The 19571-nt window shown below is 40.3% G+C and overlaps 1 protein-coding gene across 4 annotated transcripts in view; it reads right to left on the bottom strand.

The window, feature by feature from the left end:
• Positions 1–19571, bottom strand: part of COG8 (component of oligomeric golgi complex 8) — a 204401-nt gene that overhangs the window by 176764 nt on the left and 8066 nt on the right. For 2 of the 4 annotated variants that reach the window (XM_069216768.1, XM_069216767.1), the window contains exons 2-4: positions 11599–11806; positions 8468–9295; positions 1352–1520 (exon numbers count right to left, since the gene is read on the bottom strand). In XM_069216768.1, coding sequence (XP_069072869.1) covers positions 1352–1520; positions 8468–9295; positions 11599–11806 — 1205 coding nt within the window. Of the gene's footprint in view, positions 1–1351; positions 1521–8467; positions 9296–11598; positions 11875–19571 lie in introns of all 4 variants that reach the window. The other 2 variants (XM_069216766.1, XM_069216765.1) reach the window with 1 other exon arrangement.

The raw sequence follows: 19571 nt of genomic DNA on the forward strand, positions 1-19571 counted from the left end.
CTCTTTTACCACTCTCAGCGGCTGATAAAACTGGCGATTCCTTTTAAAAGAGAAACTGAAGTGGAACGTGCGCAGAGGCCACATTGACTCTACCAGGTGTGGGAAAATTTAATGGCAAATTCTCCTCCTGATGGGGAGCCACGGAACGTACACATGAGACATAAAACCTGCAAGCAAGAGCACTCCTCAGGTTAGATGGTGACTTGGGTAGAACATTAAAAGGAAAAAAAAAAACACAAAGGGACAAAAATACAGGTTGAATGGGCATTTAATCTGCCGACATACAGAAGCGGGAAGCACCAGCTTCCTGTATGTACTCATTTATATATTACACTATCAACATCCCAACCAAACACCAAGTCTTGGCCCTTAGGGTTCAGCAAATAAAAGAAAGCCGCTACAGCCTCTACAATCTGCAAAAATGCTAGGTACCCTGCAAGGATTGGCACTGGGTGTAAAGTGGACATACAATTGTTGCGAGAAGAAGCCAAAGGACTTCCCTGGCTGCTAAGTGGGGAGATGGCAGCACAAACTACTCATGTCAGCATGTCACAAGTAGATTGGCATACAAGAGGTGGCCAGGCAGAAATGCCCCATGGCTACAAACTTGTAACATCTGCTTGCTGGGGGCTCCATGAAATGCAGTAAAACATTGTAGAGCAATGGAACGGCAATCCAACTTAGATAGGTATTGTTCATTTCCAGCTTTATGAACAGGTTGACAACGTAGCACCATTTTCTTTCACTGCTTTTTAAAAGGAAAAAACAAATTAACTTAAGTGTGGTCTGTCAGTAAAGAAGGGTGTATACATATTAACATGTTTTAAAAACACTACCCCTTATTGAATTGCTACAGAGCTAACTAATGGCCAGGACTAGTCACTACTTATGTTTATCAACTAATATTCGACCAAGGAGAATAGTAATTCATAAGGACCTACTTAATACCGTGTATTTGTCTGACTGCACAGGCCTTCAATGAAGGTGAAAAATAGATTGTACACTTGATTAGTTGGGCAGAAAGTCAGGAAAGTGGGTTAGAGATTTTTTTAGAAAGTATAAGCCAGTATCAAAAGCCAACATAAAGATAACTGAGAGGTGGTTATGTAAAACAAAAGCAAGGGAGGTTAATATGTGTTTTTATTTGGATGAAGGACGTAAAGAAGGCAAAGGAAAAAGAGAAAGAAGTAAAGACCTGTATAACCTAAAAAGAGAAGACATTTTCCACTTAATGACTCTTTCACATATGAAAAGAAATCTGCATTGCAGCTGTGTGTGCAGAAAACGCAAACAGGAGAAAGGAGAGGACTGAAGACATGCACAATGAGCTTAATTCTTTCATTTCACTTACCAAGTATTTGGGCAATCTGAGCAGGCGGAAAGAGGACTTGCAAACAGCGATTCAGATATGGTACAAGGTCTTCCAGAAAGACTGTGCAGAACTGTACAAACAGCTCTTGCTCGCGGATGCTGAAGGCTGCTTCTTCAGCCCGGTGAAACGCCAGAATCACCTTGGTTACCTGAATATGGAAGGAAGGCAGCACAGTCATGTAGAGTAATGTTATAAAACTTGTGAAATCTTAGTTATCTGTCAGACCTAATAAAATGCTATCTAGAATTTAATGCTGGAGCTTCAAAGTGGGAATGCAGTATCACAGGACGGTTGGATCTGGAACAGCTCACTGATTGATCTGAAGAAAATATCAGGATTCCTTACGGTCGGTTAGCATAAAGGAAATGAGAATGTGAACGTCAGTATATAACTTTTCCTAAGCATACATAGTTCTCATTTGTATTTTAATAGTATTAAATTATTTATTTCTAACTATTTTCGGATACAAATACATATTTATTTAAAAAATATCATCAAAACATTTTGTTACAGGTTTTCGAACAAAACCAGACTATGGAGTACAATTGTAATTACCAAGGGATAAAATAAATCCTCCAACTGCTATATCTAACATGGTCTTTAAAAAATCATTTAAAATACCGACAAACTGACCAATCCTAAAAGCCACAATAACAGTCTGAATTAATTTAACATAAAAAGACATCCTGGAGTCACAATAGCATTCTTAATTTCATTATTGCACATAAACAGACTTCCTCTAAATTACCTTAATGTATCTAGCAATGGCCACGGTGATATCAAACTTTTCCTATTGAGAACAGAACTAGGGATGCACAATGTGTGATTTTAACAGATCTCTTAAAAATGGGATGGTATATTTTTTTCTCTCCTCCAGAAATAGTAAACAGACCAGGAGAAGATGGATTATGCCATCGCTGACTCCCAAGTCACTAATACAGTGTTTGTTGCTGGCAGGGCATAGATCAAGTAATTGACTGCAACGTTAAAGAGTGTTTTCGGGAACAAACCTTCCATCTCTGCCAAATTCACCTGCTCATTTAAAAACACCTGCTTGGCTCCTTAAAGGGCAAGCAGGATTAATTTACCCAGTAATAATTCTGGGTCCTGGCTGTAACCATTAAATAAGTTTGTACTGTACAGTATAGTCTTGTATTGTAAATTAATTTATATAGTGCTTACTACCACTGAAAAGCCACAGAAGTGTTTTATTGCAGCTAGTACGCTACTGTGGGATCCCAGGTTAATGGTCAATTCAGTGAATGCATGTAATTGGTGATTACCGAGATTAGGTTTGTGCTCTCAAGGAAACCACTGCATGCATTTACTCCAGCTCTTTCTGAGTAGGTTGAATTAACAGCCTTAGAGGTGATTATTAGTGCTAGTTCATGCAAATGGTTGGTGGGATGAAAAGACAGGCTACAGAAGATAAAGTATTATTAGGATGAAGGATATGGTTTCCAAGAAGAGGAGGTTGTGATTTATGAGGTGACGTTTGGGCAATTGTTAGAAATACAATACTAGAGAGAGTAAGGCAGACAGATATACGGTAGAAATTAGGCTACACTCAGAGAGAGAGTAAGGCATGGTGAACAATCACTAGTTTTATTTCGAGGTCAATTTTCTATACCCACTACCCCCATTTGGGATGTCGAAGGGCCCACATCCACACAGACAGCATGCTACCCCGAGGTATGTTAAATTATGTAGACAAATGCCTGTCTAGCAACAAAGATTTAAATGTACTTTTGGACAAAGCATAGATGTGTGGGATAAAAAAATAAAAACCCAATGTATAACTGAAAAACTCTGCTTGATGTCATTAAGGAAAGACACACAAATAATGCACTTGGCATGTAGTTAAAACGCTCCCATCTTCAAATAAGGTGAAATATATTATGAGACATCGCAAATGGAGGACTAAAAGGATTTACCCAGATATGCATTTCGCAAAGTGCCGCTCAACCAAAAAAACAGGTTCTGTATACCAAGCAGTACAAATAAAGGACATTTTCTCCATATTCAATTATGTAATGTAAAAAGGTGTTTTGGACAATAAATGTTTAGTACATGAAATTAATATTGTCTAGACTCATGGCCTACAACAAACAACAGCAGATGTGTCCAGTCTGGGATACACTGTGTAAGCCTTTCTGTCCATTTGCATGTTTGCTAAATTGTGTCTTTCTAAATTAATAACATCCCTGCTGAGAACGTATTTTACCAGCCAGTTGTTATTTAAATGCCAAAGAAATATAGAAGCACAGGAGAACAAATGGTACAAGTCAGGGAAGATCGTTTTCTTTGGTCCAGCAACAAAGCCCTCACTTTGAAGTATGCATTGACTGTAAAGATACTAATATGCTGTGGCAGGCTGAAAAGAGGGGTAGAAAAGGGCCTCAAAGGAGGTTACAGGGGGATCACAAGGGATGAAGGCAGTGGCTGCAGCAGGACTCAAATGAGGGAGACAAGATTCAAGTAGAGGCTCAAAGAGGGTTGGGGAGGGAGAGCACTTCATGCACGACTGTTCTGTGGAGAGGTCTAGCATGTTCACACTGGAGCAGTCCACCAGTCCCTATGGCAAACAGTGTGTCTTTTGCTAAGCGACTGGTATAACAGTGATCCACGTTAAGAAGTGTCTTTCATGGTACAGGTCAGGTTATACTTATGAACAACAATGCTTGAATGACGTAAACATACAAAAAGCTCCATCTTTGAACTGAAACAGTTCAGCATTAAGGACAAATTGCACTTCGTTGAACAATGGCACAGGAAACGTATTAGACATTTTTAAAAGAGGGACATATCTTTTAAAAGTAAGATTAACTGTGTAGAACCGTATGTTTATAACACTGGCAGGTACATTATCTAAAACCCCAAAATTTAGACTATAGGGATTTATAATAGTGAGAGTATTTTTTTTTTTTTTTAAATCAGAAATGGTTTATTGAGTTATTTATCTTGAAGACCAGAGCAGCAAAGTATAACTTGCAACACTACAGAGTTGTGTATAGGGGAGTCATGATGGCAGACTTCCATCAGAACAGCCCGTTATAGGTATCTAGTCCTCAGCAGGTATGAATTTATATCAAAATGTCTGTAACTGTCTGTGGATAAGCATGCATGTGGAACAAAATTGTCTGAGATCAATCACTAAAGTCGATGGGACCAAGAATCAGCATAGCAGGGAAGACAAAGGTCATTAATATTCTAGGCAACAGTAGATTAGGGATACAATTTCTTGCTAAACGTCACATCACTAATACCCCATAGTTAGTGTCTTCAAGCTGAACTTTTGGCTCCTGAATCCAAGCTGACCTCCTACATTTATTCAACTGATGGAAGACCGTTTCATTCTTATTCTACAATGATGTTCAGACTGATGTTTAGAGCTTATCTTTCCTTGTATGGGAAAACCCTAAAACAGTTTTTCTTGTTAAATGGAAATAATACTGTTGAATACTGTCCATGCAGGGTATACAATGTAAAAACACTGACATCTTTGTTGGAAAAATGTGTCAAAAATACTGTTTACAAAAGTGCTCGTGAAAACGTTTAGTGTCCTTGTGAATTTGCTTATGTTGGGATAAACATGTGTTTATTTCATTTACTATGTTTTATTTTCGTTTGTGTGTTAAAGGCCTCAGTGTAGCTAGTAGCATTCCCACTCGCACCTAAACAAACATGTTCTAAAACGTAGGTCATAGGGAGGAGAAAGTAATTTTTGACATAGTGGCAAGCAGAACCGCACAGGGGCCATATCTGGTCCTCTAACATCACCTCAGTTGGTCGAAGCCATAGCGCATGCCATTGGTAGGTGTAGGTGGGACGGGAACAATGCACCAGAAAGCGCTTTCCCCCTCGCCGCTCCTCCCAATATACTGGCTGGTTTCTGTGGCAAGTTTCTCCTCTTCTATACCTTACTCTCTTAATAAAGAAGAGCCCTAGGAAGTAGCTAGGTTGGGGTATAGAGAAGGGAGCAGGAAGGGAATTTAGGCTTCTGGAAACAGTTAATTGTAAGAGGAACAACAAAACGAAAGGCTATCTATTCAAGTGTAAATAGAATAGTAAGCGATGAAATTAGCTACAACTTTGCTTACAGGCATTCTCGTGTGAACCACAATACTGCAGAGAGATTTTAGTTTCTCAACTGTGAGGGAAGTAATCTACAACTTTTTAGATAACTTAGACCCTGGAGACAGGACAATGCCATGATTGTGAAGCTACGGATTCTGGTTTCAGCAGACTAAAGAATTGACCGTGTTTGCTAGATTAGCCCCATAGCAGAAGATGCAATACAGCGAGCAAGATCAATGCTATGGATGTGATCCTCTAGCTGACCAGGAGTTCTGGTCATCCCAGATTTTTAACCATGGTTACTGCAGTGCAGGGATTCAGGTAATTCCTCTTTCAAAAGACTAAAAAGCAAAACGCAAAGGGATCTTGCACCCTATATTACTGTTCAGTGTAATCTGCCTCCCTCTCATGGATAATTATGAAATAAATATGAGACGATACCAATGCAGTTGGTGTTGTCCATTTTAGGATGCCTTTGTGTGAATAGTAACTCAATATGAAGGAGGAGTGGGATTGCTCAGGTCTTTATTGACCTGGCAGTACGCCCAAAAACATTCTTCTCATAGAAATGTCAATGCAGCTGCCCTTCAGCATCTAGTTGGCAATGGTGACATAGCCCCTATTTTGTAGTTTTTTCATCCTGAAGCCTGCCAGGTCAGTTCTAACTCTGCCCACTTTTCCACCTGCAGAACGTTAACAATAAATGTACCTAGACTGTCTGCCCAAACAAGCAAGAAATGAAATGTCTGAAACACGCCCACGCTGGAATTATGCACCAATCATGCAGGGGGACTTGCAAGGCTACAACTAAAGAAGTCCCTGAAAATTAGAAGATTGCAAGGGCCTGCATTGTCAACCTGTAAATAAATACCGTGCAGCTGCCCTGCTCAGGGTGGCAGAAATTCTCACTGACCAGTGCAAGGATTTAAGCATGCGTATAAATAAGGATAGTAATGAGCTTCAAGCTTGGAATCTCTGATTGGCAACTCCTTCTGCCTGGTTGGGAACCAACCATGAAGTCTTGCATTCTCTTAGATGGGCTGCCTCGAACTCTCTCAAAAGGAAGGGGCCCCTCTTGCTTTGGAAGTGAAGCCCTATAGCCCATCTGCCTGGAGAAGGTGGTGTCCAGAAAAGACTTGAAAGAACCATCCACCAAAACAATGTGTGGCGCAGGGGAAAGACAGCGCTGCAAAGATCTCTTTCATGAGCCCTTTTGTATCTGACCTGTAGTTTGTCCCTGGTGGCCCCAACATTTTTTCGAGATTACTAGGTTGTTCCTCTTGCCCTGGAGATGAATTAAAAGAACTCCTAATAACAGTCCACTCTCGCTCTTAGAAAACAGCTACCCCTGCAATCAGACACGGACCGTATCTTTGTCTTTGAACATAAAAAAGGGTCCAATAGCTTTTGGCCAGGTTTGTACTACACAAGCACCATTCGTATACACATATGCAAGGCAAAGCTGTACTGAATAATTTACCACAAAACACACTGAGATGTGTGCTGAGGTTGCAGAGACATTCCACTTTGAAGACCCAACTTTTGTGAGTTCCTTGCATCTCCCCTCATGGCGACTTTGGTGCAAAAAAGTTAACTTTGATCATTAGGAGAGCAGTATGAATAGATAAAAATGCTAATTTACAGTATTTAGCAGTTACTTTACTTAAAAGGTACAGACCTAGAAGAAGAAGTGCATATTCCAATATCAAACAAACGAAGAAGGGCATCTTAACAATTCAAGGCAGTATAAAGATTTGTAGAGGTGGGGCAAGCTAGAAATATCTTGGCTTGGTAGCGTGGCATGCATAAAAATTAACTTTTTACCACATCTCCTGCATATAACATGAACCCTTCCTTTATACTTCACAAAGTCCTCCATTAAAATTATACAGTGTAAACTAATTAATTTCACTTGAAAAAATAAGTCTCCCAGGACAGCTAAAAAGACCTTCCATAAGGCACCACTGCGAGGAGGTGGGGTAATAGATTTGTAAATTTCGGGATACTTACTGCTGAAATTGGCCCTGAAATGGTTGAGCTGACCATACAATAAACTCTACATATGACTTGGTGACCTATTTGACAATGGTGAAATAAGGAAGTGTGAAACATGTGTTCACGATTCTGAGCTCTTCCCTATGGATACCTTTCAGCTGGTGTTTCTCTTGCACTGGGGCAGATTTTTATATGTAGGTGTTGGAAGGGCCAAAATCCCATTGAATCTATGTTGACACATAGCCAGATCAGGAGCAGGGAATCTTAAATCTCTATGGGGAGCGCCAAAACACTAGACCGAAGGTAACCAAATTCATGGCGCAAAGTAAAGAGGAGTTAGGAGTGGAGATGAAGGAAGAAAATGGTCCATCATACAGCTGTCCTTGATAGACTTGCAGCATTAAGAGACATTAGGGGAGATGTTTGGCGTTCCAACAAGTTGCTAGAGGGGATGTGAGGAATGAGGGAGCACATTCCATATCTGGTGACATTGCATTCAGGTGTAGGATTATTGGGCAATTGTCACTCAATTGATCAAAGATATCTATGGGCCCGATGATATGACACCTCAGACATATGGAGGGGGGAGGGGGACATTTAATGCCCTTTGAAAACACTTGTAGGCAAACTAATTTCACACCTGTGGCTGTCTGTTGGATTACTGACAGCCCAATTATGAAAGCTTCCCAACCTCCCCTCAATGAATATATGGTGATCTAAGATGTAGAATATTTATGCTATGGAAACATAAATGGGCATGGTTCATTTAGTTTCATGACCGGATAAACAAATGTGAATGAACGTGGGCACCATTCACCATCTAGGTTAAACAAGTTATGGTTCACTTCAAGGGTGATCATGCCCGATGTCAGACGGTTGGATCTGATAAATAGTTTCCATATTATAACACAAGTTGTTTTTTCATTTCTCCTATGCAAAGATGTAAGTACATTACTAGGACATGCATACAGTAGCAAAAAAAAAAAAAAAAAAAAAAACATTAAAGCATCACTAGTATTGTACCTTCTCCAGGGCACCTTCCAAGTACGTTGTTACGTCCTGGGTTAGGGCGATGGGGCAGCACAGGCGAAGGTCATTGAACGCTGTGAGAAAATTGTTGAGGAAACATGCAAGAGGTGGAAAGTCCAAAAGAACCATTGGTGGTTGCAGGGTGCCAGGCTGGTTAGTGGGGACTATTGTGTTAGGTAAGGTACTACCCAGAACAGCTGGTGCTGAAGTCAGTGTATACAAATTCATCTCTTCCTGGAACTTATCAACTGCTTCGTTGGTCGCCCGTGCAAAGCTCTGAAGGGCAACTCGCTGGAAGATTGGTGCTAACTGCCCACGAAAGTCAGCACCAACCCGGCTGAAAGAAAGCCCAAAGTACATACACTGGCCAAGCAGTGAGTCCAACCGAGCGCCCACACCTCGCTGCAGATCCCTCTCCAGGCTCTGCAGAAATTCTGAGACCTTTTGAAGTACCCAGCCATGGAAGATAGCACTCTCATTGACAGCGTGATCACTGGAAGGAGGCAGCATCAAAGAGTCCTCATCAGAGAAGATAGCTCGGTACTGGGTGATTATGTCAAACAGATGCACACGGCATGTCTCGATGGTCTTGGTGATGTGAAAGTAAGGATCATCCTCAGCAATGGAACTCTGGATGGAACGGAGCCAGGCATCCCGGCACTGCAAGAACTTGATGCGCAGCTCGGCTTCAGTAAAGACATCCATCCTGCGCAAGTAGCCAATGACACGCAGGCAGGCTGGCAGCTGAATATTGGTGCGTAGCTGCTGCACAAGTTGGTTCAGCATGAGCTGTGCTGACTGACGTACCTCGTTGACAATTCCCTGCAACCAACGGCAAAAGGAAGGTTGTATTAAAAAAAAAACATTGGCACAGACACCACATACACAAGAAGCAGATTTGTTAATGCTGGTGTATTGTACAGCTGGCTCAATACAACACACAATGAAAAACATGTTTGTAGTACAGTGTTTCAACTAACATTGGAACTGGTCAGACCACGTAAGGGAGCACTTAAGAGGCATAGAGAAATGTAAGGGTCAGTCGTGGCTGCTAATCTGAGCCATTACCTAAGCGGAGGGCCTTAACTAAGGCCAGTGGTTTACCCAATTGCTCCTTTAGACAAGTTCTCTCTATATAGCTGGATGGTAGCAAATCAAAAGCCTTCCTTGTATAAGGGAAGCATATGCAAAGCCAGCACATTGATTTACCAGAGTAAGCACCAGCTCTTCTTGCCCAGGCAAAGATCGCCACACATCCCCGCTGCTCATGAGATGAATAACACAGCTGTTAATCATGACAGATTTCACCTTTGCCACCACTGTGCTGTTCTGGCTTGTCATGCTCCATGATAGAGTCAGTAAATGACTGCCTACAGTACTAAAAGATATGAACTGGAAGGGCCTGCATGTGCATGTTTGTGTGTATCCAAGAATGTGTACGTGAATGGATGTCTACAGACAGGTGTATGATTTTGGGGAGCAGTGGAGGACATACGGCACACATCTTATGAGCTCTTCTTGACATAATCTGGCATACTAATGGCCCATCCATGTCATAATGTGACCATTCTTAGGAACATCCTGCATAGTGGCTTAATATCCCATTCTGGAGACATATTTTACACACTGAAAGTTGCTGATGACATTCTGTTATCTCTAGCATAATAGCACATATCCTTGAAAAACTGTGGCCATTCTTAAGGACATTCTCTCTATCCCTGGCATAGCAAAGGCCCATCCTTGACATATTGTGATATTTCTTGACAACTTTATGGCTACCCTGGCATATTACTCATTCGTTAGTGACATACCGTAACTGATATCTTCAACATATTGCTTATCCCAAGCGGAACCGTGTCCATCTTTCACATATCATGGGTATTAAACATAAACGTGGCTATCCATTGAAAATTAGGGGTTATGGGACGATTATGTCAATACTTGATTAACCGAGATCATTCTTGACATAGTTCTTACTAACCACCAACAATAATGGTGGTGAGATTCCTTGCTATACCATGGGCGTGCCTGGTATTTGTTTATGATGATGAAATGTATAGGAAAGGCAGAATCTGTTCATGTCTGAGTAGCGTATGTGACATTTGATAAAAACTATAAGCTGATGTCTGGAACCCAAACGTGTATTTAATAGAAGTGAAAATCTTGTGTCTCAATGAAGCAAATACAGTCTATTACCAGGACAATTGCAATCATATGTTAGATGAAATTCAGCTTTTTTATTATTTTTTTTAATCAGACAGATATTTTACCGGAAGAAAAAAAAAAAATCTATATTCATTTTTAAGAACATTCAAGTTTATGAGGCAGACAAAAATATTGCATTGTTTAAATATATCTACATGTTAATCTGTGCCAAGGTTGAAGGGTTTAATACCGTTTTTGGTTCTTTAACATCAAAGAGCCTCACTAATACAGCAGTTATTTCATGACTTAAATTTCATAATCTACTGATAAATCATTTATATGATCACAACTAATGTAAGAGGCCTGACCATATAAGAATGGTGTAACCGGTTTGATCCTGTGAACTCTACGTAGCTGTGCAGTAAGATTTCCGAAACAGAATGTAAGACTTGTAAGATGTTTAATTCCTTTCGGGTTGATTCACAGTCATAAAATAAACCTGGGACTCTACCCAAAAAAAAGCTGGATTAAAAGAAAGAAATGAATAAAGATTACATTATTTTTGAAAAATCTTAGGCCATGTAACATGTCAGGACAAACACGCACTCCCTTTTCCTCCCTAGCCCCGGCCTAACAACAAACTGACCTATCCACGCAGGTGATTGTGATGATAACCACAGGAGGAGAGATAAACTGGCACAACAGCACAGAGTGCAAAAGACTGGCTGCCAGGACGAGTCAATAGTTTTTTTTGCAGTATAGCTTTAAGGTGACATCCTGCCTGTGAAATCATTCATGCAAATTAATATGAAAAGCTGTTTAAAATAAAGGGTTAACTAAAAGTGGACAAAATATAGGACTTTAGTGTTCTCACTATTGAGCCGGTACTACAACAGGGATGACTGACTACAAGAGAAAAGAGACACAAACACAAGTTACAAGCAAGACAGGAGGCAAGAGAATTTGCTGGCTGTGCTTGCCTGTATCACTGGAATGGTGGAATGCTTCTTTTCCAGCCTACGAACATATGCAGCGAGCTCCAATGCCTCCTCGTAGTAGCCATTCCGGACGCACGTGTCCATGAGCTGAGGGATCTCCAAGATCTCAAGTATCTCTGTGTGCCTGTTCAGGGTGAGGGTGTTCATCCGCCTGCTCGAGCCAATCTCCTCCGCTCGCTTCACAAACGTCCTGCAGACAATTGGACAAGCAAAATATGCTAGGCCTCGTCTTCTTTAAGCAATGAAGAGCGAATGCACCTAAAAATGTATATACACATGCAAAAGGGAATCTGAATCATTTTCTTATCATACATCCTCATACTACCTAATTCTTATGAGAATTGTCCAGGACATAGCCAATGTGCAAAATCAGTGTTTATTTGGCTTTTGCCTTTCTATATTTGTAAATATCATCAGTGTTAAAATAATGAAAAAAGTACTGGCTGCTGTCGACCAGCACATACACGCAAGGCACTGTTTTATAAATATGAAGCATATTTAATTCCTAACAATTGAGCATAGTGAGCCATCATTTGCTGTGCTACAGCTCAAAGAAAATTGAATTTGAAGCTATATAGTATGAGTAGAATTAATCATTTAAACAAAACCACACATTCATTGTGCTATTCCCCTCTTTTCTTTGCCTGCCCATCACTGCTCTAGTTGTATAGTTTATGTCTTTAATAGCTAAAGTGCGTTGGATGAATTAACATTTGCACATGTGAATTGGGTCTCACAGTTCAAAGACATATGGTGTGTTTTGCCTTTAATTTGAGGAAAAGTGCATACATTGTTTCCTTTGATCGGAAGGAAGGCTAGTAACGGGAGAGTTTTCAGCTGGTCTTTTCAATAGATAGCCTTAATGGGGGTGTTGAAAACTTTCTACTGTCATGAAGCCATCACATACTTTTATTCACCAAGAACACAGTCTATTTTACAGAGATATCGACTCTCCTCATCCCATCCAGTTGTTTCATTACCCTCAGTTTAGAAAGAGCAATATGTGGTCTGTTATTTGTCTGAATAAATGTGGTTGCCAAACAGTCAAAATCCTAATGCGAGATTGCAGGAAAACTCACCTGGAGCATAGTTGATGTATATTTTAGAACTGGATTAAGAAACATTTAGTTGCTTGCATCCAACATCACACAGTTGGGACCATGGAAGAAATGTAAAACCATGAGTCCACGGTCTGTAATTGTCGGCATGTACAGCGATAGCATCTTGCATATTATTAGTAAATTCTAGTGCAAGATATGTAAGAGGGTCTTTCTGCCATTTTAGACCCGATTTCTCTAAAAATTGTGTTGGGTAGTTATATCATGGGGTGTTATCGCTAGAAACGTGTTCATTCATATTAGGACATGCACCTTTTCAGATATATGTTACACTTCGTATTTAGAGGGTGATCACTGGCTTCTTTATGTTTTAGAGGATTAGAACGAAGGAAGTCTGAGTGTGTGTACATGTAATTGGACCTCATTCCAGGGGGAAGGAGATGTACTAGAGGGAGAGGATAGACTAAAATCTATTATAAAATGAGTAAGGGAAACAGTACAGGGCCCTTGACATCCGGCTAAGCTTCAATAACCATATTAATCTCTTGCTCTGTTATTGGAGAATTTAATTGAGATCATTGTTCCTTAGACAGTTTTGGAAGTTTGAGGCTTATTGGGTAATGATCTGTACTCCATTTTTTAGGGACTGGATCACGTCTGTGCAGCTTTTTGTACAAATTGTTGAAAGTAAAGAAGGAATGAAACTATCAACCTAACTGTCACTCTTATCCATCCTAACGGAATTAACTACTGCTGTAGAGGTTTTCACCTTCAAATAACTGGCCAGCATTGTCCGAGTTTTGTAGCCATCTAAACAGTATTACTTTTTTTTTTTTAGATCGAACCACACACCAGCAATTTTGTTCATTATTTTGATAGAGTCATACTTTAAACCTTTGTGTGTATTTTAAGTTACACTTCTATTATTCTCCTGAAGACAAAACTTTATTGTCTTAATTTCTTGTTCCGGGTGCAGCAACCTTTGTTTCTTACTTTTGTTCAGTTCTGCCAATATACTATTTATCCAGCAACAGATTGTGGCTTTCATAACATTGCAAAATATCATTGGATCTGTGTCATTATGGTAATTGTCAAGAAAGTAATTTGAGATGCCCTTTTGAATCCTATACACATGTTCTGAGTCATCTTAGCAGACATTTCCCCTTTTCCTCTCTCCCCAAAGTGTGATACAAAATACATTTTGGCTCTTTGGTCACTTTGTCAAAAGTATGAACATGTTTTGCACTGTGCAGGAGATCGCCTATATGCGAGTAGATTGGGGAAAGGAAAAAAACATAAAAACTTCTGTCTGGTTCATTTTAACAGCCTACACATGTCTTGCAGAGTGCAACCTGCTGACATATAGAATGCTGCAGCACTTTTGAAGAATTTGCAGTTTTTTTTTTTTCGTTTTTTTTTTTCTAGGATCAGGAGAATCCATTTGGTCTTAAATATTCCCCATCCATAGTTATTCTGGGCCATCATGAGAGTGAAAAGTGACTACCTATTTGCCATCCAAGTCACAATCTGAGAAAATATTTTCATATGAGACCTCTTTACTACCAAGATTAACTCACTATTCATTTTTTCGTAGGACTACGATAATAGAACATCCTCCACCTAGCCTGTTTTTAAGTATTTGAATCTGCTTTATTTTTTTTCATCTTCTGCAAGACAATTATATTCCCTTTAAATCTGCTGCACTAATCAACGATTAGGGGCCTGATTTTGAGCGTAGGGGATGGGATACTCCATCAAAAACGTGACAGATATCACGCCCACCGTTTTACAAGTTCCATAGGATATAATGGAACTTGTAATATGGCTGACGGGATATCCATCACGTTTGTGACAGAGTATCCCATCCGCCAAGGTTGTAATCAGACCCTAAATGTCTTTTCAACACATGGTTATGTCCTTTAACATTATGAATAACATTCTGATTCTATTCAATAGGATTCATGGAAATATCATCCAGGACATGTCAAATTAGGGGTAGGGTTTTCTTTTTTTTTTTTTAATCTGCAGACATTTAATCTTGGGACACACACCGACATGTTTGATGCTGGTCTCTGATCAGCGATGAAATGTCCTTATGCATGACCACCTCGCTACATATTCCTTTTTTTTTTTTATTGAAGGTGCAGCAATAACTTTTCTACTTTCTCCTCTGTTTTGACAGGAGGACGCAATTATGCAGTGCTTTCATTTTAAGATGGCAGACTACAACCCAGAATTGTTTGTTTGTGCTTCCTTTGTAACCCCACTCACCGTTTTTTTTTTTTCTTTTTTTCTTTCCAGGAGTGTCCCTCTCTCATCTCCCGACTTAAATTTTTACAGGTGGATCCATCCTGCCCCGACCTGTTCCTTTACAAGGCACTCCCCAGTACTCTGGGAGCTCCCTTTCTTTCAAGGTCGCACTCACAAGCTCGTTCAAGGGCTTGCCTTTCAAAAATCCTTTGTTATTACTGGTAAATGCTTTATGTTTGCCCCTCCGCGGAGCAGTTTTGTTTCTGCCTTGGCCATCGACCCTGTTACATGGATAACTGCATGTTTGCTGATACGTTTGACTGCACACTCACTTTCACATTAGTTGGTTTGCTCATGCGTTAGCACAGCTGATAACCATGCACACCGAGTAGAGGATTTCACTTATAACAATGCCTCCTCCTTTACACAGCGACAGCTCGGTGTGCTCGTGCCCTCTTTTGGTGCACCTTCCAGCTATCGAACGATTGGTTGCTAGCACTTGTTGGTACTGCTAGTCTGTGCTCCCCCACAGTTGTGAAGTCGAGAAGTGAGGAGAGTGAGCAGCAGGATGAAGAGCAGGCAGCACCCAGGCCATGCCAAACCACCTAGAAAGAAGGCTGCGGCCTGTGTGTTGTTAGATACTTGCATCCTCACACTGATATGCGCCGATACAGATTGGAAGCTGGAAAATACTAATATTATTGCAATTGGACTAAATGTTTCAAGGAAGAAGGGAGGAAGCTGTACAAGGTGAGTAAGGTGAGGTTCAGCAAGGTGGATTATTGAAGTAGCAAAAACAACGAGCAAGCCTTTTTGAACACTGGGAAAACTACCCCTGGAAGACATTCTTGCCAAGTACCTCCCTAGTAATCAACAAGGGATACAGAGGGGATGCATATGGTTATGATTCTAGTTGTGTTTAATTGGTATAAAAGCTCTGTGGAGAGACGGCATTAATAAATGCATTTCTATTAATTTAATATATGAAATAAATGTGTAGGGAAATTTAATGGATCTCTCATTGCATTGACCGTCTGTCTACACCTACTCTGATATAAAGTGAAAGCAATATCCATGCTAGTGAGTGACTGGGTGCCTGCATATTAAGGCGGATATAGCTGATTATTAAAGATTATGTGAAAGGATTTCATGAGCTAGAGCTACACCCGGTGCAGTGTAAAGAGATCTGAATTATTAGCACTGATTTAGAGATCTTGCCTGTGGGGTGACCATTGCATGCAACTTAGTAGACATTAGAAATAGCAAATATTGCACTGTCAAACAGTTTTGGTGTGGAAAGTAGTCAAAAGAAATAAGGTGCACTCAATAAGAAAATCAGGTCCAAGGACAAGGAATGCAAAAAGAGACCAGATGGCTAGGATAAATAAAAATGTGGCAAATGACTGAGGAATTAAGCTCAAGTGGGAGGCAGTATGAAATAAATTACTGAGATCTGTTTGACATGGAATTAAACAAGAGGAAAAGAGCTCAGTTCACTTTAGAAAAGTCAATAAAGTTAAAAAGAAACTAATAGGAAGTGAACTAAGAAAATGGTCCATAATGGATAGATGAATGTCGGTAGACAGAATAAACAAGAGGAGACATGAGAAAGTGATCAATAAACAACACTGCCACAATCAGTACATCAATCGCTGTCTACTGCAACGAACAAAGACCCTATAGTACAGACATAAATCCTAAAGAAAACGTCCAGTAAAAGCACAATACTAGTTTCTTTTTCAAAACAGGCAATGAGGAGATGTTGTATGTCAGGTTCAAAGATGAAGGCCGGTGCAAAAGGAAACCAGAATTAGATCATACTGGAAGAAAGAAAAGCATGTGGTAACAAACTCAAAATCAGCACCCCTGATAAAGCCTGAACTTCATTCACGTAAGACTGACATGCTACTACGTTCAATGTAATTGCCAAATGTGAAACCTGGGGACAATGCAACAAATTTTCCTGTAACCAAAGGTATTAGTTGAGGAGGGGCTCAACAACGAAATTGGCTCTCACTCCCATTATCTGGAGTATCATTCTCACTGGATGAAACAATGAAAATTAAGTAGATAATTGTTCAATTCAAAGGGATCATCATGAGATATCTATATTGCAAATTAATTATGCCCATCCTTTTACCGACCAAATGCTAGCCTCAACTATGCTGGGGTCAATTCAGAAAATCATGGAATCAATTTAAACCTTTTGGGGAAAATTAAAGGTGGACTTCAACCACCAAGGAGATGTTTCATCTCAGATCCTACAAGTGTTACTAAATAAATACAAGCTGGATATGTGTGGGACAGCCAAACCTCTGACAGCACCTCTGTAAAAAGACACTGTGGGTGCAGTCCTAAATGATGCCCGGAAAGAAGCAATGATGTAGTCTGTAATAGAACAGGTAGAACAAACAGAACCAATGGGGGACATACAAAAAAGATGGGAGCTATAGAAGAATAGTCACAGGAAAAATGAAATTAGTGACATACAATTAGCATTAATTCTGAATAATGTGGAGGACGGTGGGATTAGAAATTTGAAGTTGGCTCCAACGATCAAAGTAATAGACCTAGCCATCAAAGAAAGCAACAAAAAACAAAGGATCTCTAGAAAAGGAAAAAGACAATTAAATTCAGAGTAGAAACTAGTACAGATATACCTATAAGAGAACGAAGGTGAGTACAAATAAGATTGTGCTTATCCACTTCAGTGAATTATGAACCAACTATAACATTAATAGAGGAGAACCACCATTTAACAGAGGAGACATAGCATGAAGTCCCAAGGAGGATGTTTGGAGTAGGGGCAGATTTAGGGGATATTGTGAGAGCAAAGGCTTTGGCTTCTGTGTTTTTCCCCCTCAAAGTACCTGTCCGGTTTATCCCATCTTCCTGCTGTGATCTGGGGTGCTTGCAGGGTTTCACGTTTATGGTAGTGGTGGTTTTCAAAAATCCCTTGATGTCACTGGTAAATGCTTTACATTTGTCCCGCCTTGGGGCAGTTTTGTTACCACCTTGCAGACTAACCCTGTTACATAGATTATTGCATGATTTCCGATATACTTCAGCATGGGCAAACTATTTTGTTCTTGGGTCTCTCCCTTTCATGCTCCATGGCGCTCATAGTGCAGAACAGCAGCACGAACGCCATCAGGGAAATTGAAGGTCTTTTCACACTGTTACCTAATCAGAGTTGTTTCTTTTGGTTCTCCCCTTCATGCATCATAGCTTTCACAAAAACATTTGTAATTGATAAATGGTTTACATTTAAAAAAAATGAGAAGTCCTCAAAACTGCTCTTCTGACACAGCGGGAGAGCCAATACTACAATATTCACTGCACTCTGGAAACTCACCCCATAATGCTTTGCAAGCATTCTTGTACAAAGTATTTTTGTCCATAATTCAGCCTGTGGTGGTCCTGGGATAATGGGACCACCACCAAAACGTTCAACACAACGTACTCTCTGTCTGGATCATCTCTGGGTCCCCACACTAGGTTAGTGGGGACACCAAAATAATAACCCCTCCCACTGTTCAGTGTCTTTTTAAGCTCTCTCATGGCTAGAACTTTTGTTTCACAACTGAGAGTAGTTAATGTTTTAAAAGGCATTGTTTGTTTGTAATATCATTGCAGTAGGCCTGCCAGCCCTGAAAACGTGTAATGTACTATTCTCTCTAGAGGCTACATATATGCTTACACTTCATTATTTTCTGTCATTCTGTTTTATATGCCCTCCAGGGTCTCACTATATGGTTACATGACCATGTTTCTGAGAAATGCTATTTTTTATGTGGTGTCCTCTAAGGGCTGCTCTGAGCATTATAGTAAACATACTACAATATTTGCAGCACTCAAACTCGCCCCATACTGTTTTGCAGGGCATTCTTTTGCAAAACATTTTTTACCATAACTCAGTTTGTGGTGGTCCTAGGACAACTGGCCCACCACCAAGAACTCCAGCATGACACACTTTTCTCAACTCTGTGTCCCCACACTAGGTTAGTGGGGGCCACAAAATAACGATCACTCACACCATTCTCTCACGTTGTAATATCGTTGCAGTAGGCCTGCAAATGTGTAATGCATTATGCCCTCTAGGGGCTAAATATATGGTTGCACTGCATTACTTTCTGCTATTCTGTTTTTATGTGGTAATGTGCTCTAGGGGCTAACTATATGGTTACATGACCGTGTTTCTTAAAAATGCTATTTTTGTTGTGGTGTCCTCTAGGAGTTCTTCTGAGCATTACAGTCGACATACTACAATGTTCGCAGCACTCGGAAACTCACCCCATAACGCTTTGCAAGGCATTCCTTTTACAAAACATTTTTGCTCATAACTAAGCCTACAGTGGTCCTAGGGCATTTGGACCACCTCCAAATGTGTTCACCACAATGTGCTCTGTCTAGATCATCTCTGGATACCCACACTAAGTTAGTGGGGACCCCAAAATAATAACCCATCCCATCATTCAGTGCATTTGTAAGCTCTCTTACGGCTGTACCATTTGTTTTCCACCTGGGAGTAGCCTGTGTTTTAAGGGCCTTGTTTGAAACAATATTCTCGTAGGCCTACTAGCCCTTTAGTTACATAGAGGGTCATTGGAATTGTGGCAGAAAGGACCACAATATGCAGCAGAATTG

This window comes from Pleurodeles waltl, chromosome 12 (genome assembly GCF_031143425.1).
Source record: "Pleurodeles waltl isolate 20211129_DDA chromosome 12, aPleWal1.hap1.20221129, whole genome shotgun sequence".
NCBI classification, from domain to species: Eukaryota; Metazoa; Chordata; class Amphibia; order Caudata; family Salamandridae; genus Pleurodeles; species Pleurodeles waltl.